The following is a 21,535-nucleotide window of genomic DNA, read 5'->3' as shown; positions in this document are numbered from 1 at the left end:
CGTGGCGGGGTGTGTAACAATAGTAACCAGGTGACGACGACGACGACGACGACTACGGTGGTCGAATGATCCCTCGGTAAACAAAAAGCGACTGCGACGGCGACGTCGAACAGAATTGCGGCATGTCCTTCAACAACCAAAAATTGGATCCAATTTAAAGGGAGCCCCGTTAATCCAATTAAATGATTTTGGCACAAATGTTCCAAATCTTCCAAACGAGCAACTAGCGATTCTTCCTTCGTATCCTTCCTGGAGGGTCTCGGTACATGGTATTTGCTACGACGCAAGGCGCGTCCCGAACTGACCCAATTGTGACCCAAAGCCCAGCCCCAAGTATCCATATCCATTTCATCGCATCGCAAAGGTCAATCGTAAAGTGGGACTCGGCTTCGCTATCGAACCGGATATGAATGAATCAACCATTGACCGACTTCATCGATACCTGTGTGCCGTTGTCCCCCTTTAGGTGCACGATTAAAAGACCCGGAAATAGACACCAATTCCTGCTGTTGCTGCTGCTGCTGCTGATTCGACTCCTTTTCTACGTCCGTATGCTCGTGAGTTGGATTCCAGTTGGAGCTCTTCCTATTGGTCGCTCCCCATCTGTTCACAGAATTGTGAAGCGAATCGATAGATTTTAATGATATCGTGCGAGCGAACGAGCAAGCAGAGCATCAACCAATCGTAACCTGATTTGACAACTTCAAAAGACAAACGACAATAAGCTAAGGAGCAAAAGATGTTAGGAACCTGCCGAAAAACTTTTCGCCGAAATTCGTCGAAAGTTGGTGTGGTGACGTTTCAATTCAATTTGCTGTTTCCACAGTTGCTCTCAAATGGGGAGGGCTAGCAGCGGAGGGAATAGGAAACAATTTAAATATTATGTCACCAGCAAGCACGTACGTGACACGAGGAAATGCCGAGGAGCTTTGAAGGGCAAATCTAAGCCACCCAAGTCCCCCTAGTAGCTGGGGACCAAAAAATATGCATCCCAAAAAAACACACACGCAAGTGAACGTTGTTGGCGACACAAGTTGCCAGAGTCCTGGTTACCAGAGAAACCACACTTCGACAGGTACCAGGCACAAACAATTGATGGATTGATAATGCTGGAGCAGGGCCCCTCGTACGAGAGTCAGAGTGAGTGAGTGCGAGAGAGACTTTCTTCTCGGCCGCGCAACAGAAGAAGCTCCCTCGCCGCAAACGGGAAAATGAGCACGGGTCACGAAATGGAGAAAGAACCTTGGATTGGCGCCCCTCCCCCAACCTCCGGGCCACAATGTAAGGTGTACTTTCGTTGCTACAACGATGGAGCAAGTACACACTTCGGGCGCGACACTAATAGCATTTCGTTCCCTTCCTCTCCTATACACCTTCTATTGCAGGACACGGCAAACGACATTTTCTTCCCTATGTCCACTCGCCTACTTAGTGGACAGACGCAGAGCGCTACCTGCCTACTCTACTACTGCGGTCCACCTATGCGCGCCTGCAAGATATGCAGCAAATGTGCACGCGAAACGTCAACGTGGATTTGCTTGACCCCTCCCCCCGTCCTCCCACCCTCCTGGTTTGTGCACGATTACCAATTTGCATATCAAATCATATAGAGCAGAGAGGGTAGCGATTTGTTGGGGTTTTTTTTTTAATTCTTTAAACTATTCATTTGAGACAGGTTCTACACGTTGAGCACATGATTCGAGGGCTACGTAGGAAGTGGGTAGAGCAAATAAAAAGGATTTTTTTTTATAAACGAAACCGTCGAACTGGTTTTTGGACCACAAACAAATTGAAGCCAGTTGCCAAGGCAACAACACACCCATCAGAAGATTATCGTGACGATGATGATGATGATGATGATGGTGATTGTTTCACATTCGATCGAGGTGGCCGTTGTGCATCGCCAGCAGCAACACGTCACGAGAGCACGGTTATAAAGAGAAAGGCACCTTCGCAGGGTCTAGAAATTTCTTTTCGATCCTGCCAATCAACCGAAAACAGGAATATCAACCTGCGGCCACACACAAACACACACGTGACACAATGGCATCGCAGGTTTGCAGCGGTGACGGGTACCGCGACCGATGGTTAACTGGAAAGTGTGGTAGGAGCATCCAAACGCACAAATAAAAGCAAAACATGGCTTACGGGGAGAGATTGCTCCACAAAATACTAACCGAGTTCAATACATAGACACATACGCATTGGCAGTTCCGTTCGGATTGGAGCAAAAGCAGAGAAGCAAAGCCTTTCGGTTTGCTTGCAATAAAACAGATAAAAAGGCAACATCAAAAAAATCAACCATACCTTTCTAGTGTGGAAACGGCCAGAAGGGCATGGATTGAACCAGCGAGAATACGTGACCAAGCAGAAGAAGATGTATTCTGTTTCGACCAGCACCGTTCATCAGGAAGCAGGCTTTAGGGACCTTCCTCTTTATGATCACAAACCACCTAGGAAAGGGTGGCCGGCCGGCCGCCACCGTTGGAAAAGCGGAATACTCATCATGAAAATCTGTGCTGCCTGAACCGCGGTGATCAAGCACCAAACAAGGACGTGACGTTTTGCGATGAAGCAGCGTCTCTTTTGGGAGGTGGGTGTGTGTTCTCATATCCTTTGTTGTCATAGAGGGCGCGCGCGCGCCGCAGGGATCCAAAAACAAAAATTCGCTTTTCGCTTTTCGCTTCCCACCCCCGGATCCGGATGTTGGCGGCATCAACAAACGGGAAGGGAGAGACAGCGTGTGGGGAGGGGAGGAGGGGGGGGGTGCTGTTGTACTGCGGTGCGATGTGCCCCCCTCATCTGTGTGTGCCACGCAGCAAGCCGTTGTTTGGTTGCCAACGTAAACAAAATTCCTTCTGTTCGCTCTCTGTCTCTCCGCTTCGCTCCCTTTCTGTCGCTCTCTCTCTCTCGCTTGCTCTCTTTCTATTTCTATCGAAGGTGAACCATGAACCAGTTTTTGGGGAAACGAGGTAGGTCGAGAGCGCGAGAGCGAACGATCTAGCGAGTCCTTGCAATGTCAAAAGCATCGTTCCATGGTAGTAGCTTTGCTGCAGCATAATTCTCTCTTCTGTATTACTACCACCATCAACAGGAAATTAGTATACCACTTCAAACACACACACACACACACTTAAGCACCCCGAAGATACTAAGCAGGATGGTCAACGAATTCCGTTTCCGCATGCTAGTATCCTCCCGCGCGTTGTATTAGTGTGCGTCTGCCAGAGAGAAGAACTGTTGACACACTCATACCGTGCAGTCCTGAGTCAGGGAGAGAGGGTGGGTACGCCACTGTTGACAGGCGCACAACATACCAAGCGAAAGAAAAAGGTCAAGGTCACACCACGACGGAGCCGCTAGTCAGGCTAGTGACAGCTGGAAGTGAAGTCAAAAGTGTGTGTGTCCTGCAAGGTGGTGGTGGTGGTAGGTGGAAGCACCAAAAGCGCCACAGTTGTGGCGTTGCCCACCATCAGTTTCCATAGTTTCCACCCAAACGCGCCACGAAAACTCTCTCTCTCTCTCTCTCTCTCTCTAGCTCTCGTTCTCTTTTGCGTCTTTTTGCTCACCGACACAAGCGTACCGACACACACACGGGGACGGGACAGGACACTAGCCTACTGCATAACTCCTTGTGTGTGAGGATAACGGTGTGGTAGCGGTTGCTTCAAGAGGTCATGCTGCTGCTGCTCAGATAGGCGGCAGCGGAGGACGCTATAAAGGAATTTCACCTTTCGTTGGACGCTCTTTTTGCTTTTTTTCCCCCTAGCGGAGTGTTTGAAAGGGGGGGTTCCTTGGACTCTGCCTTCATTTGATGGTGATGGCCTGATTACTAAGACACACTGCTGCTGCTGCTGCTGCTGCCTACTACTACTAACTGGTTGTTCGTTTTTCGCGTTTTTTTTTCTTTTCTTTTTTTGTTTGACATTGTTTTCCCTGCGTCGTCGTCGATGGCAACCGAACCGCCACTAGTCTGCCCCCCCCCCCCCCCCTGCGCCTACATCTCTATATAGAACGGTTGGTAGTGATTGTGCTATGGTGCATTGAGAGCTGCTGGCCCTGCACTTTATCGCGTCACGTTTTGCGGCTGACTCATATGTATCCAAGATATCCGTGAACCGCAATTCAAGTGGCAATGGCACTCGCACTACTGCTCTATCGGTTTCTCTTTCTTGCTAGCACGCGTCCGACCGTTATTGTAGCAATGTTTGGTGTTGTCATGGAGGAGCATCGGGATGGTCCAGGGCCAAACAATGGTCACCACACACCGCGCAATATCTCTTTGGCTTTGCCGTAAAAGTTCATACCGGACTTTGTTGGAAGGATGGACGAAGAAAATCAATCCCTAGGATTTATTCATCAATCTGATGAGCCAATCGGAGGGAATTGTTTGGCCGAGTTTGACTAATCGGTAGCTACAATCAAAGGTGTACAGCCAGGATTTCATTGCAAATCCATTGATGTCCCAAGAATAACGATGTCAATATTCTCCTTCAAATAAAAATCTAGTTTGATGACCTACGCCATAAACCCCACTAATGGTGCTACTGCGTCAGAAAAGGCGAAAATCGAGTTTTGTCTTCAAGCACAATCTCCATCCCAATGAAACACCACCACCAAACTTGACCTTCTCTCTCTCTCTCTCTCTCTCTCTCTCTCTCTCTCTCTCTCTCTCGCTCTCTGTCCTCCCCAAAAAAGACTAGCTAATTCCGGACGAATGAACAAACAAAAAAAAAGTCCCAAAATGTTCGCCACACAAACTAATGCGTTTCTGCAGAAGTTCAACAATTTCCTCAAGGTTGCGGCTACGTTCGATAACCTGTCTCTCTTTCTCTCTCCCTCGAGGTTCCTCTAACAAACATTGAAGAGACAGGCACGTGGCTCCGTTTCGCGTCTTCCTGCTCCGCAAAATCTACTCGATTCCATAATCGAACTCGAACTCGAACTCACTTTCATCTCGCACTCGCTCGCTGTGTGCCGAAGATGACGCGATTGTTTTTGTAACCAATGGGGGCAAAAGCGACTCCCAGACTCCGAAAGCTTGCAACCGCGACTACTACTAGCGGACCGTTTAGCAAGAGTGCGTCAAAAGGGCCACACCACACCACATCGTTACATGCCTGACATTTCCACTGCTTGTCGTGCGCGCAGCAGCGTCGTCACCGCCGGCCGCCGTCTCGGGCTCGTCAGCGTGACTCGACAAAGTTGTCCAACGCCACGCCATACCACGGAAAACAAGATAAGCCCACGAAGCGGCGAAGAAGCGGCGCTTAGTTTGGATTTGTTTTTGTTTGACACCACCACTATGGCGATGATGATGATGATGATGATCATGGTAGTGGTTGTGGTTCTGAACGCGACGCGCTTTTACATACTGTTTAAGAGATCCCAACAATGGCTCGGGTTGAGCTGGTTAGCAATGCACACGTGAGGTGCACAAAAGACAGCGACAAAAGACATCAGCCAGAAGTGTCACTGTCACGGTATGGGGTTTGGGGTACAAGGTCCCTGGAGAAGGGGGTTTGAAGTAGACGAAACCCCCCCTCTCCAGTACGACGACGAATACTTGATTTGTCGACCGTCGTGGAAACACCACGTGAACATTGCGCGATCAGTTCAAGTTGTCTGCGATGTGCGGCACAACACGTGAACCGTTCCAGAACCGATTGATAGAATAGTGAACAACCGACATAGACGGTTCTTTTTATGGCCGATTGAGTGAGTTCAAGTTGTGCGACACTCCAAATGTTCAACGGTCACGAACGAATCAAAACTGTATCTTAGAGCGCCTACTTTGCCTACTTCTTTGCCTTCTTTGATAAATTACCATACGCCAGACACACGCTTGCTGCTTGTCAGCGGTTGTGACCTAAGCCGGTGTATTATGATACTCCTCAAACAACGGCCGCAATTTAGTGGTTCGCGGCATAGTGGCCTTTACCCCCTGTGCGTATGCACCAGAGAAAAGGGAAATTGGTGCTGGCGGTCTAGCATCACTATGGCGGCACAAACAGATGAACGGCGCCCGCCCTTCTTACGGACAGGTTGCTCGCGCGCGTATATGTTGCTGATGTGGCGGTAGGCAAAGACCGTTAGCATGGCAACATCATGGCACAGGGTCTGTGGCAAGGTCTCTCGCTCTCTCGCCGGCTGTTAATGGCCCCCCCACAGGGCGGAGGGGATATTGTGGGAGAATCCAAATGAAGTGATTTAACAGCGCGCACTTGCCGCCCGGTGGCGTAACCACCATACCTTTTTTAACCCGTTTCATCGCGAATCTCGCGAGCTCTCGATCGCTTCTCTTTCTTTCTCTCTCTCTCTCTCTCTCGGTTGCTATCCCGTTTGTTCTCCAATTTGCGAACGGATTACTCGGATCGAAGGAGGAGGCTCCGCATAACCTGTTCGACGGAGTGCCGTGGTCGTCACATCAGGCCGCGGTCGAGGAGGGGGAGAAACCGGCACATTCGATCCATCGAATCCCCATATACCTGTGTATGTGTGTGTGACCGGCTGTCATAGCTTAGCATTCCCAAATGTACCAAAGGAATTACCGCGGCGTGTATTTTGGAGAAACCCAGCGGCGTTGTATCCTGTATAGCCTGCTGAGCTAATATACACACACTGTGCGACACTGCAAGATGAACCGGTTATAACCGGTACGCCGGGGGAAGCCAGAACCCGGCTTGTATTACACGCAAACGACGACGCAAAAAAAAACCCTCCTCTTCATATCTTATCGTGCGCAACTTTCATGCATCAAATCGAATCGATGGTTCCGATGACGACTTGAGTTTGCTGCTGGCGCCTCTGAAAGCCCCCGGTGCTTAGAAATCCGTAAACTTCGGACTTCACTCACTGTGGGGTCCACGGATTTTTTTGTATGCGTTACGCCTCTCTCTCTTTCCCTTTTCCCAATCAATCAGCCTCCCCTGAACAGTGACAACAACAGAATGGAACGTGTGTACCTTGTACCTCCTCGCGGTTCCGCCAGACCACGCCATACACAACACAATTGGACAGCAGATAACTGATGGACTCTAGAATAGCAAACATCATCGTTGGTTTTTTCTTCATTTTGCATCATTAAATCCCATAATGAACATTCATTTCGGTCGGTCGAAAGGCGCACGCTCGAAATGTCAAGGAGCATTAGAATTTGGATCTCATCGACCTCTGGTCTTCTGGGGACTGAAGGTGCTGCTGCTGACTCGCGCAGAAATCACACAAACCGCGCAAATAGTTGCACAGCATCCGTCGATCCCGAGTACCGGGAATTACTGGCGGTGGCATCATGGTGCCCACACGCCGCCGCCCGTACGACGTTGCGTAGGAGTCGTTTTCTGACGCCACCATACGACAGATGCGCTCAACATACGCGCGCGCTCTGCTGAACCGCCGCCACCAACGCATCTTTTCTACGTCGCTTAATGTGTTCTGGAAAAAGGTTTTCACTGTTGCGCGCTGCGACTGGGTGGCGCTCATCCTTCTTTGCCTCCCAGCGAACACGGGGGAGGTGGGAAGAAGTGCGGATGACGAAATCTCTCTATAGACAAGTCGTCTGCTATAGGCGAATTAGGCGAGATCTGATCTGGAAACAGATTTATGGGGCAACAGGTGTGAGCAGAGAGAGAGAGGCAGCGCAGCGCAACGTAACGCAAACACACACACACACTCCACCTCCTCGCGATTAAAACATGGCGGAACCGGCATCGCCCGAGATCAACAATAATTTAAACACCTACACACGAGCGCTATTAGTACTACTGCGGGGCCATGATGACACATCAAAAGCTCGATCACTCGAACCAGGGAACCAGGAGCGGAGGAAGGAACAAGCCTTTCCTCCGTCGCTTCCTGTAACTCACTGCATCCAATCCCGCCCGTGCCACTATTCCGACCGGTTGATCCCGATCATTCCCGGCCAACATTGTACCATGTGTGAGTAACAGCAGCAGATCATGGAGAGTATACCGGCATTGTATAGCCATTAGATCCGTACAAACGTACACTAGACAAACAATCCGATCACGATCCACAACGACGACGATATGGCACCGTACCTTGGCCGCGGCGTCGTGTCGAATCACGGTGCATAACCACCACCGAACACCGGGCTAGAGACGTGGCGGCTATAAGAATTCACAACGATAACAATACCCCAGAGATGAGCTGACGGAGATGAGAAGCGAAGGAAACTCTCGGCCGATCATCCATCTTCCTCTTTGGTCTCTAGCGGAAACTTCGATGACCTCGATTCTGGCCGAGAGTATGACGTAATGAGAGAATGTGGCATGGCCGAATCCGAATCGAAAATGCAAAGCCGTAAAACAAAACCTTTCGCTTTTCACCGCGGACGGAGCGGGCAGCGCGGAACTTGAAATAATAGAACGCCGGAGCCGCAACAATCTCGTTGTTTCCCCTTGCGGTTCGGCGTCCTGGTCAGAACCCTTCTTATGGGAGGGCCCGCCACTGCCGCCCCCCGGGAGATGGACAGAACAGACGGTTGTAATCAAGAAAGGGTGCGTGTTTATACTGCCGTAGCCGCGCGAGATAATAAATATTTGTGTTAACACGTCGCAGCAATAGCCCGCCGGTAGCAGCAGCAGCAGCAGCCGTCTTCTTTTTGCGCAAGGCACGAGGAGGCACGTCTGCGCGAAGCGTATCATCGATCAATCTCGCCAGAATCGATTCGCAGGATTGATTAGTATTGACAGCTGAGGAGCCAGTCCAGCCTTCATCCAGTGGACTAGTAAAGATCCGGTAGCTGTACACAACACTGCTGCCCTCACAACAGTTGCGCTGTAAGGTCTATGGCTCCGGAGATCCTTGCTCTTTCGAAGATAGTTCCGATTGACGAATTGACGTCTATGTATGCCCTATGCCGGAGGTTCCAGTACTGCAACCAGATCATCGACATCGAACATTTTCCACAGAATCTACTCCGGATTCTCCAAACAGTTCATCATTTGTGTACACAGCCTCCTCTCTACTACATGACATGACCGCGACCCCTCCTGCAGATTCTTCTCGATCTCCTATACTGGTATATACCCGGAGTGTACAGAGCAGAGCCCGCTAGCAGATAGCGAGTAGTACCGAGCGTTTGGTCTGTCGTAACCACAGCCTAAGCTCTCGAGCCTAAGGTCGAGTTCCGAGACACTTGCGTACATAGTTACGCTCTCTCTCTCTCTCTATCGCTCTCTTTCTCCTCAGTACAAGTACTGCACTGGGAACAACCAAACCAACTGGGTAACTGATAAGCGTTGCGCACAATCGGCGCCGCACCATGAATCGCGCGCCCGTTTCTCACGGAACGGCGGCATTTATCATCATCCTAAAGCCACTGCTGCTTGAGCTGATAAATCCCTCACACCCGCACTAACGAGCTTACATCGCGCACCCTAAGACGCCTCCTCGTGATCGCTCGTGATGTGTGATTCGATCTCCAGTCATCAGCCAAAAACCGCAAACCACGAACGCCGCACGGCACTTCCTCCTCCGCCTCCTCCTCCTCTCCCTTCTTCTGGCTGATTCGGTGCAGAAAAAAAGTGAAAGTTCTCACCATCTTCAGGCACCGACTGATCGACTGTTTAGACGAGTAGTGAAGAGTAGGAGGCATCGCCAGGATTTCAATCCCCCCCCGCCCCTAACGCCAGGCAGACAAGACACATTTTGCACATCCCTGCAAATGAGGCAAACATGAGCTGGGCGGGAGGAGGGTGAGCATATGTCTGGCCGGCAGACACGACGGGATTCGGCGAGAGGTTCACCTCCCGGTAGTAGCGCGTCCATCATTTGTCACGCGTAACGTCAGCGCGTAACACGCGTCTGCTAACGCTTCGGTGACCTACTTGCTATAAACAAACCCGTGTGGCGGCGTGTACCAGAGCAGCGCTCGCGCACGCCCCGATTAGCGGCGGTGGTGGCAACGACGGGCGTCGGTCGTCGATCGGTGGTGTGACAGCGCGCGCGCCCCGGTGCGGCGACGGTGCGTTCGCATTCGTTCGTTGCGTCAAGAGAGAGAGAGAGAGTTCGCTTCGAGCAACTCTGACAACGGTTTTGTCGTCGTCATAGCCCGCCTGGATACTAGATTGATCTCTTTTTACATCGGCTATTGCGCTAATGTAGTGTTAAGGTTTTCGAAACTGACGCATTAAAAGGATAGACGATCGGACACTTAGCACTCTATTAGAGACGGTCGCTTGGGACACTATAATGTGTGTGTGCGTGTGTGTGCAACCTCATAGCACCTCAATATGTTTCGGGGGGAAGCTCTAATCACCTTGGTAGAGGGAGAGGGCACGACCTTATCTGCAAGCGAGATAAAAAATAGGTAAAACCCTCGGATCGCGTAACTTTTAACCTTGAAATCCATGAGCACAAACACACAGTCCGTCTCGGCTACACGGCGTACGCCACCGCGCATCATGTTCGCAATTAGTTGCCTTCGATAGCAAAAGGTGTCGTGTCGTATCATTACCGCGTGATATCGCTGCGGTTTTATTTGTCAGGAAAACAGGATCCCCACCAACACATCGATACACATTGTTTCGTATTTTTCGGATTGGTTTTGGAGCAACATACACGTAGCGCCGTGTAACGCCGTAATACCGAATTCTCCAGTATCCGAAATCTAAAGCACCTCGGCGTCGTTGTATGCTTCTTCCTAAACGGAATCACGCAAACATAGACTAGCACACCTCGGTGGGGTGGTCCCACAACTTGCTGGTAATGATGTGCGTGTGTTTATGTATTTATCGTTCGGTCGGTGCGTTTTTTATTGACGCTCCTAAGCGCCCCACCGTGTGCGCTGGTTTGTGTGACGACGCACGAATGTTGTTGATGCGACGCGACGCGGCACGAGGCCACGATTTGCGTTGGGGATTTTTGCAGCAGGAAATTCTGCCACGAAACAGAGCGCCTTTGAAATAAAAAGGGAACAACAATCCTCTATCATTTATTTCAAGACAGAATGTACTAGAAGATAGAAGAAAAAGCAACCATAAGTGTGATCAAAACAATGGTTTCAGGATGCTTCTAGAACAGCTGGAACTGGAAGACAGTATATCGCCACATCCATCGCTAAGCAACGCTAAGCTGTCAAAGGCAAAACACATATGTGTCTACTATGTTACCTGACACACTCTCTCTCTCTCTCTCTCTCTTTATGTAACTGTCAGAGAACACATATTGAATCAGCTTGCCATTAATTCTCATCACAGCAATCCGCGGTATGATATCGAGGCAATAACTTTTTGAACTAATTTGAACTTTAAACCGAGAATTTCAGATTGAATAGCAATACCCAACGTACATCGAAAGCATCGAAACATGTTTCAAACGCAAAGCACATAATGATGCTGCGTGACCCTCCGACGGAGAGACAACCACAATCGCAATGCGAACAACAAGTTTAGAAGAAACTAAAGCAAATGGAAATGTCGAACGCAATTTTTTGTTCGAAGCGCCGTTATATGCTCAAGGTCATCATCATGTAATGATGGATGTGTGTCCTCGCATAAAAAAGCGCACCTTTTCGCAGGAGAAGCACTTTTTCGACGAGAGACAAAAGTGTGTGTGTGTGTGTGTGTGTGTGTGTGTGTGAGAGAGAGAGCGACAAGCGAGACGAAATGATGACACCGAGGAGCATATAGAAGGCTCTAACCCCACCGCGACTGGAGCCATCTCCACCATCTCGCTGGAGGACGCTGACTACAAAAACAACACGTGCCAACAACATCCCATTCCCCCCGCCCTCCGTACCCGTGTCATGGAAGGGAAGCCACTTTTCGTGCTTCCCGCCTCCCCCCCCCGGTTAGATGTGTTTGTGATGGTGGTGTTGATGGTAGCCCTCAAACAGCCTCGCTCGATCGCTTGCTTGAAGGTATGCATGCACTGTAGTAGTACCACGGTGCTGCCTAGTGACGCAGACGCAGCCCTGATGATGGTGGTGTAGTAGTCGCGGCCGACTAGTAGCATCGGCACTAGGGGCTTATGTAGCTTAGGGGCTGTGTAGTCGACAGCATCGACGAGACGACAGTAGAGTAGAAAAACGAAGAAAGCACAACCCACGCTATAGGAAGCTTGAAAAGAAGCTGCTGCTGCTGCTGCTGCTGCTACTGATGCCGGCTATTTATAGCGAGTGTATGTGTGCCAGAGAAGGAAGACGCCACCGCTCGACTCGTCGCTCGACGCATCCCATCCATCCATTTGGTGGCCATTTTGCAAACATTACACAGATGTCGTCAGCATCGAAGGAGCCGCGAGTGAGAGAGACTACTGTGGACTATATGAGACGCGGATGTATAATAGGAGGATGTGTGTTATGGAACAACCACCGCCCGTTGGAGGCAGCAAATGGAATGGAGAAGCGCTAGAAGCGTCGGTGGTGTATGCATAATGTAATGGGCTAAGAGCCTCCCCATCCGCGCAGTCCTTCTTCAACTCCTCTCTTTTGTGCTCCCTCTCCCCCTCTCTCTCTTTCTCTCCCTTGCCAGGGCATGATAATAGTTGGCTTGAACCGATGCGGCAGTTTCTTATCAAATTCTGGGGCCTTTGGGACTCCTCCGTCGAGTAATAGTTTCAACCAAGAGAACCCTCAACTTAAATGGTGGCCACGTTTGCCTGGCACGTTGCTAAGCACCGACTGCTCCTACTCCGCGGCTACTTTTCGAATACAGCAAAACAGTCCATAGAAATGCAGTAGAAGGGGCGAAAAGTGCGCAATGGCGACGAATGTAAAGATTAAAATTAAACAGCTTGTTACGACGATGATGCCTTGTGGTCGCTGTTGCTGCTGCTACTGCTGCTGGTTGTTGTCCTTGCGAGGCAAGAGAAACCATAGTAATGCGTGTTCCTTGTGTCGCTTGACCCTTAATACCCCACACACAACCACAACGTCAACCACCATGAAAAGTGCGCTACTCCGCGAAAAGATGCCGGCGTTGTTTCCTTGACGATGAGATGCTCTCTCAGCGCGACGACCGCGGGCGTCCTTTCGACCCCCAAATACGCCACACGCTCGCAGGAGTAGTGTGTTCGTCGATCACGCTAGGAAGCATTGACCAACGGCGGACACACACACACCGCGACACAAAAGGATGTCTGTCCTTCGGGCCAAAAAGCTCTCCTCCTTTTTAGCATTCACTGTGCTCTCTCTCTCTCGCACTAGCGGATCCAAGAAGCCAATGTTTTTTTTTGCTACGTTTCTCTGACGTTCCTCGGCAGCATTGAAAGCGGTCCAACCAGCGCGGGGGGCCAGAGCTTACGTGTTTCGCGTGTGGTAGTGAGATGGTGACATCGGCGGCGGCTAGTAGCGCGTTGTCACCACCAGCCAGCCGAGTGTGAGTGTGAGTGGTCCAAGCGCGGCCCCCAACCTTATCGCTTGACATTTGTTTACATACACGTTCTCCACACAACAGCCCCCCCGCTACCCCTTCCCCTTCGTCGTCGTAACGCACTGCCACGGCATCTCGGAGAAGTGTTATGCTAAGTTGATGTTGCCTTCCATCGTCATCCACCGTGTTCTAATCGGCATTGTTTGACGCTACTTCTTGTTCTTTGTGTGCTTATTCTATTACTTGTCTTAATCTAACTAATTCCATTCCTCTCAGCCCTAACTTAGTTGTCTTTTGAATTACCCACCGAAGTGACAGATGACAGGTACAGGTTGTCATTGCGAAGCAAACCAACAAACTTATCCACTACTCGCTAACCCTTATCAGCGAGGTCCGCTGAATTCCTAAACATTGAGACATCAGATCGTGCACACACGCGTCAAGCCACACGGCACTATGCCCCTCTACTAACCACTTCCACTACCACGGATCACACCTGGACGGACCCCGAGGCGCTACAACTTTGTTGTCACCCTCCACAGCGGTTATCAAGCCCCAACGCTGGCAAAAGTGAGGTTAAGCCGGCCTTCCGGCGCGCGTGTGGATGTGTTTTGGTTCGATAATCTTGTTTGCCGCCGCGGCACGAGATGCTGACGTGTGCAAACTGAAGAGATCGGCGAAGGTTTCTTCATCATCCGCATGGAGGACGACGCCGGCATGGACGCGGTGTGCGCGCGCGCGCGTGTTGCACATTTCAAGAGCACAGCTACTACTTCTACTGCTCCCTCCAGTGTCTCCTCCTTCTGACCCTAGATAGGGACGATAGGAGACACACTTAAGACGCGCCAACTCTGGAGCGCTTCATTTTGCCAAGTGTGTCGTCACGCCACGTCCCCGTGGCGGCCGGGGCCGGGATTCCACTCAATACTAGAAACACAATCGCTCCTTAATTACGCACCAAATCCGGTACAAGCTAAGATGACACCTACTGCGCTTCAACTCTGTCTAACTAGTAGAGCACACAGCAGCATCAACAAGCTCTGCTGTGTGATGTGTGTTGTTGTACGCTTGTTATGCAAAATATGTACATGGCATAACATAGCCGATACCACCATCTCCAGCTCCGCCGTGTGTTTGCGGCGATGAAATATTCATTTTCTGCTACGAAAATGGACCCGATACCGATATGGATCCGCGATACTGTGCGATAGAGTAACACACAGAACAGGCAGTGACCGACCGACCGACCGACCGACCGATACGAGGTCCGATGGTAAAGCGGCCGCGCGTTTTACGATACCGAAGTTCAAACATACGTTCCGGGCGCTTCTGTCGACACATTAGCCTGGAAGGTTCTGCCCTACACACGCGTTTCATTCTTGCTCAGCTCAAATGCTAACATTATGGATTATGCAATTGGCTAATGCGTGGATGAGGGGCCGCATCGTACTGAACACCGAAGAAGCAGAAGTAGGCATTGCGGGCTTATAGGTTTGGTAACATGGATACAAAGTAACCACAGGATTGGACGCCGGACTGTTGACCGAGCAGAAGAGAAGGGATTCTTCTCTCCTACAAAACGACCGGCAATCCGACGCCACGACGCAGTGTGCCACAGTGAGTCATTGATTTTCAATCAAATCGAATGGCGTCTGCCCCTGTGCGTATGTGTATGTGTCGTTGGTGTGCGTGGTGCCAGGGATGGGGGTTTGGGTGAAAGGAAGCGCAAAGGTTACATCATCTCCGTTATTCAAAATTGCCTCTAACGTCACGGCCTCCTCGGTCTCGGTCTGTCTGCCTCCTGTCAAAGTAGCCACAGTGAAGTTCAAGGGTTGGTTGGTGAGTGGGGTGAGGTGGTGCGTAGCTGTCATCGGGATTGCTTCCGCCGTCAAAAAGGGATCTCTTCCTATTTTTTTCAGATGCTCCGAGGGCACCGCCGAACTAGTCGTTCCGAAAGGTGTCGAGAAACTAACCAACAGGTTTGTTGCAACATTCTCTAAATAGAATCTACAAAATGGGCACACCTTGGAAGTTCGAGAAGTTCCAAAAGGTACTACACATTCATCCACAGACCGCAGATGGTGTCTGCGACATTGTCGAACAGTACCTGTCGACCAATAAAACCAACAGGAAGAGCAACCTCATCTCACGCGACCGTGCTGTCACAAGCCGCTGAAAATGCTATTTACATAATGTACTGCCGCTCTCAATTGAGACGCTCGCCATGTTCAGACAAAGATGAACACCGCCAAGATGACATTGGTCAGCAGACGCGCCGTAGTAGTTAGCGTGTCCTCGTCACCGTCCGGGTGTCGTGAAAAACGGCGTATACGATGGGATACCTATAGCCAACACGACACTCACACGGCGCGTCCTTATTTGCAATGTAGGTCACAGAAGAAGACTGTGACTGAAAGACAAATGCACACACAACAACGAGCGCGCGCGTCAAAGAGTTATGAGTCGAAGGCCTAGTATCCATTCCACGGGACCCGAACGGGCAGAAGAAAAAAGACAACAAAATGGCGTATCGACGACGTCTGTATCGAGAATCCTTCACTAATTGAGGCGCACCAGCAGTCAGTCAGCGCACCTGACACACCAGCGTTGAATACCAAAAACGGTAATATCAGGTTTGTGGATCACGTTGTGAGGGTGAGTTGAGGGACCTATGAATGTGATAGCTCTTTCCCCAGAGACATTCGGATTTCATAAACTGTGCGCACAGGACTCCGTCTCTACCGCCCAGCAGTTCTTGCGGTGTTCTAGGCTTTCTGTTTCGACGCACACCTGTATCCAGGTCCCATCCCATTAGTCTCAAGGGACCGGAGAAACAGGGACATTTTGGGTAAAGTAAAACAATAAAAGGACATGCAAGATATAGGGGACACACGGGACTCGGGACCACACAATTGGGTGTAGCAGGTGTTACCGAAGTGAGCAGATCCTTGTGGAGAATATAGGCTTGTCAGATTTGCAGGGCGAACTTCAATAAAATTTATATGGCTTTTAAGTTCAGAATTCATATATGTAACCAGTAGTACAATAAAAACAATAGTTCGTAAACTAATTCCTTTTCAGATCATTCATTTGGACATCTAATCCAACGTAGACTTATGTGTAAAGCATAGAAGCAAACTGCAAATCGACTGTCTCTTACATAATAACATGGAATTACACAAAAGAACAGACCTATACCAGGACATAATACTTTGGCTATGGCCTCCAAAAAAAAATCAACTAACATTTGAGTGAAATCCACTTGATCCCTCCTCGTGCGGAACGAACAGTTCGATACGAGGACGACACCCTACCCCCCCCCCCCTCCGAACCCTGGTACTGTTGAGTACGATGATGTCAAACGCTTCCTTTTTCATGTTCAGCAGCAAAGTGTGAACTCAGCAGGCAGGAGAGGGGGAGTGGGGAAACATAGTAGAATTATAAACACATTAATCATTGAAGAGGATTTCATGGCATAGAAGTTTGGCACCGGAACTCGCGGTAAAGCTCGCGCGCTCGGCAGAACGGAACCAAAATGCTTCGCTTCGTCGCATACAAATACACACAGACACGAGGCGGTGTTCCTCTCTCTGGCAGTCACAATTGATTATCGCGTGTTTATCGCCCGTTTATCCACCCATCTCTTCTCTCTAACCCAACGCTATCGCGCTATCTATGCTCACACGCACTATCTATGCTCTAAGGGCAGGAGAGCGCGTTGCGACAGTAGGGGTTGGTCGGCGGGGTTATGTCCGCTTTTATGCTGGCCCATAATGTTGTCGCCTGCCAGAGCTCTTGCGTCGCGCGCTATCGCCGGATATTTTTATCTACCACTTGGTGACCACTTACACACACACACACACACACACACACACACACACACACACACACACACACACTCGCACACACACGTACGCAACCAGTGCTGCCGCGAAATGATATGGTTACTAATGGACCCACCCCCCCCCCCCTCTCTCTCTCTCTCTCTCTCACTCTCTCTCTTCTCTCCTCTCTCTCTCTCTCTCTCTCTCTCTCTCTCTCTCTCTCTCTCTCTCTCTCTCTCTCTCTCTCTCTCTCTCTCTCTCTCTCTCTCTCTCTCTCTCTCTCTCTCTCTCTCTCTCGCTCTCGCTCTCTACTCAACGCATTCCACACACCAAAATCAGTAACTGATCCTCTCCTCCTCGCCATCGTTTTGCAAACATCAAATCATGCTACTGATGATTGCCACGATGAGGATTACGGTGACGATTGTCGGTAGTGGTGTGCGTGTCTCCGCAAGCGCCTGGCGCAAAGCTGGAGGGAAGCAGTACAAACGGAAGCGAGAGACGCAAAGGAGGCATAAAAAAAAATAAACAAACAAATCAAATTCCGCACACTGCGAACAACGCCATTTTCGCGCAGCGAAATCGGATACCATCATCATCGTCATCATCATCAGCGGTTTTTTTTCGGGGAAGAAATCCACGAATCCATTAGCCGTGGCCACACGGGGCGAAAACTCTAGCGCAAACGAAAAAATTAATGCCAAAACTTTTGCGCTTCGATATGTTTACATGGCCGGGTTGAGGAAATTAAAATCGTTTTTTTGAAGAAAGGGATTGAATACACTAGCAATGATCACTCACTGTCGATGTAAACCACAAAAAGAACATATTGTGAGCCCTACCGTTTGCAAAAAGCTTTTACGCTAGGTTTTACGCTCCACGGACCAATAATCGTTTGACAGCATGTAAACGGCAAGCGTAAACGTTTTGGCATTAATTTTTTCGTTTGCGCTAGAGTTTTCGCCCCGTGTGGCCACGGCTATTGGATGATGTGCGTTCCAGCCAACTAGCAGGAGGACGACGCGCTCTCCGTGTGACGCATCTCCGTCCGCTGCGTGCGTGCGTGCGTCCAAGCAGCCAACATCCCTGTATCATCGCACTACCACATACAGAGGCACAAATATGTGGCGTCTGTGCGTTATCAGCAAACTGTAAGCGGAAAGAAGGGAGGGAAAAACAATGCCTCATCTGCAAAGTCGTAGGCTACTGAGGTTGTCTGCTGTGTGTGCAGACACACCCGGTTCAAATGGTTGTAAAAACCCCAACCAAAACGTTGCCCAGTAGGCCGTAGCTGTTGCGAATGCCTACTCCGGATGATGGTGTTTGAGTGTGTTCTCTGGTGCCTTTTGCTCGTCCTTTATTGCACCTCTCCCCTCCACAGTTGGCCAGCTAGCACATTGAGTCATCCCTCTTCCCGGGGACCAACAGCGGACAGAGACAGTGCCGTTTATGGTGGCCAGAGCAAGAGTTCTTTTGCACGACGACGACGACGCACACCGACGGATGATCGCGTGTGTACGGCGGTGCGCGCGCCCCATCATCGAGAGGGCGGCGTCGCTTGATCGAAAATGGCGTGGCAGAGCAGCAAGGAACAGCAAGGGGTACGCACACCTGAGACCACCGCCATGGCCTACGGTTGTTGGGTTATTGAGGGAGCGCCGTAAAGTGAGCAAGCACAGGAAATGAAAATGCAAAAAAGTTCCAAGTCGTCCGCGAGCATCGATCCGAGGAGCTGCTGGAGGCCTAGCGCCAAACGTCAAACACAGGCACACAGTTTTTTGAACGCGACATCAGCATTGGTGACGCATTACATATCTCCCTATTGCAAACGCCCCACGCGGGCCATACACTAGTGAGCACGCCGCCCACCTTCTTCACGGAAACGTCACGCCCGAAGCAGGTGACCTCATATCGTCACCGAGGCCGCCGCCGCCACCGCAAATCCGAAATCATAACGCTCTTCTTTGATAGGCGCTGTCCCACTCTCTCATTCTCCGGCAGGCGGCATTTTGTTTACTAAACTTCGGGGTCCGGCGCTCTTCTCGTTCTGGTCCGTGTCTGGTCCATGGCGCTTACGTCACAACAACAGCAGCAGCAGCAGTAGTAGTTGTCACCAGACCACGCCAGACCAGACCAGGCCAGGCGCGGTGAGCAAAATTCCGATGCGCTACTGCTGCTCCCGGTGCGCGTGCGAGAGAGAGAGAGAGAAAAAAAGAGAGAGAGAGCGAGATACAGCAAAGGGTTGGCCACCGGAATGAAGTGCAATCTCTGGACCTGGTAGCACCGCATTTCCTTTTGCCATAACGCGCCCGAGAATCGCGTCATTTGAGCCAAATTGGGATACGAGTGTGTGTGTGTGTGTTTGTATGTCATCCGCTGTCACTTTTGAGCCGCCTGCTTTACTCGCGTTGTGCCGTGTTGTTGGTGCTGTTGCGAGAGTGCGTTTATCAACAATTGATTTATGGAGAAACGGCCGCAAATGGCTGTGGGAACACGCGTGTGTGTGTTCTTCGACATGGACACACACCAGAAACTCTCCAACAAACCGAATCCAAAAGCTCATACGCGTCTCTCCGTAGTAACCGGTGTGTGTGTGTGTGTCGCGTTACGGCGCAGTTTGTGATGGCCAGTTTGGTGGCCGGGAAAGGTAAAAGCAATCCACAAGAAGAAGCAAATAGAAGCAAACACTAACCATTTAGCGAGACGAGCAACGACGCAGCACACGCAGAGAGTAGAGGGGGCCCAGCCCACGGGCAGCCGCTTGTGCACGCGCAGCTGTTGCCACGAGAAACACTCCGGGGTGTGGGGTGGGCTGTTGTCTAGTGATACGCCCCACCACCTCCTTCCACTCCGATGTGTGTCAGCTCTTTTGCATCTGCATCCACCACTATCACCAAAGAGACGGCGGCCTGCGTCGCGGCCACGACGTGACACTTTGCACTATATCCTGCGTATCACACCACACCAGAGCACACACACACGCACAATCAGCACACACTTACAGGTGCACAAACACACGCACTGCACACACACACTCACACGCAGTACCGTCGTCACTGGCAGTTCGCAAAAAGAAGGCACCAGACACAGACACCAAATGGCACGCAGGGTTTTTCCAAGGTGATCTCTCTGCTGCTGTAGTACTGTGTTCTAATAAGCGTGTTTTAACTTGTTCCAGGGAATGCCACGAACGCCTCAGGAAGCCCCTCGCGTTGGTCAAAACACTTTGCACCACGGAACCGGAACAACCTCAGTAGAGGCGATGCGGAACCAGGAGAAGGAGAAAGGACACTTTTGCCACCCAGGCCACTCGGATCAAAAACGTTTTCCTCGACCAGAGCAGAGATAGTTTTGCACTTCTCACCTTCGCGGTTGCCAACACAGCATAACACACAGCGACGACCGGGCAGCACAGCACTGCTGCTAGAGATGCGTTGCGTGAAAATGAAAACGGAAAAGTGAGTAATGAGCGCACTACTCTTCTGTGTGTGGAGGACGACCCCGAGCAGGAAAAGCTTCTTCTCGGTACTGCTCCCGGATTTCGACTACGGGCGGGCGGTGTTACCAGCAGCCAACGAAGCAAAGAGTCAGCCGTGTCGTGGTCGTCGTCGTCGTCGTGCCACCACACGTTGTCGAGGTTTGAGGGCTGCTGTTACTGTGGCGACGTCTAGCGCCGTCGACGCCACCGCCGATTCTCCTCTCCGACAGTGAGAGCATCTCGCGCGCGCTTGAGAGTGTGTGACCGGCGTCGTCGCCATCATCATCATCATCATCATCATCATCGTCGTTGTTGCTGTCGTTGCGTTGTGGAGCACATATACGGCGAGCAAGAGAGAGAGAGAAACGGCGAGAGAGAGCGCCATATGTTGAGTGCGTAATCCGCGGCCGCCGACACCACAGCGGGAGGCGTTTTTATAGCCAGCGTGTACACGCCCTTGACGGCGGTTCCACACCGGCGACGGCAACAGCAACGGCAACGGCACCGCGCGCACATACAGATGCAGTAGTGCGACGGACCACAAAACGGCCACGCACATAGCGGGACACGGGGGCACACATGGAGACGCAACTGCACAAACAAATAGTCTCAAACAAGCAAATAAACAAACAAACAACAGAAACGGGCGACAAGTAGCGTAATAGACGCGATGGCGCACTTGTTAACCACGTATACCATTTGCCCACCCCCCTCAGTGTGTGAGGGAGAGCGAGCGAGCGAGAGATAGACCCCGTCGGGACAGAGAGAGAGAGCGAGAGAGCTGCGAAAGCGGTCAAAAGAGACATATCCTCCCCTCCCCCCGGTGGAGCCTAACTGGGACTGTCGCCAGTGTGTCCGCGTATCGGCCTGCTACTTGGTGATTTGCAACCCGCAAC

At 50.9% G+C, this 21,535-nt stretch overlaps 1 protein-coding gene across 14 annotated transcripts in view; it reads right to left on the bottom strand.

Moving 5' to 3' along the window:
• LOC125948999 (probable serine/threonine-protein kinase DDB_G0267686) overlaps window positions 1-21,535 on the bottom strand; it is an 80,431-nt gene that overhangs the window by 10,663 nt on the left and 48,233 nt on the right. For 7 of the 14 annotated variants that reach the window (XM_049675640.1, XM_049675641.1, XM_049675644.1 and 4 more), the window contains exon 1: window positions 13,645-16,643. The exons of 1 other annotated variant lie outside the window; for it this stretch is intronic. In XM_049675640.1, the coding sequence (XP_049531597.1) occupies window positions 13,645-13,676 (32 nt within the window). In that variant the 5' untranslated portion in view covers window positions 13,677-16,643. Of the gene's footprint in view, window positions 1-2,307; window positions 2,312-7,742; window positions 8,046-13,644; window positions 16,644-19,853; window positions 20,585-20,726; window positions 20,919-21,535 lie in introns of those variants that run through there. 6 more of the 14 variants (XM_049675650.1, XM_049675646.1, XM_049675647.1 and 3 more) reach the window with 5 other exon arrangements.

Source organism: Anopheles darlingi, chromosome 2, assembly GCF_943734745.1.
Source record: "Anopheles darlingi chromosome 2, idAnoDarlMG_H_01, whole genome shotgun sequence".
Taxonomy (NCBI): Eukaryota; Metazoa; Arthropoda; class Insecta; order Diptera; family Culicidae; genus Anopheles; species Anopheles darlingi.
The sequence above is the reverse complement of the archived record's forward strand: the minus strand, read 5'-3'. Positions and strand labels throughout refer to the sequence as shown.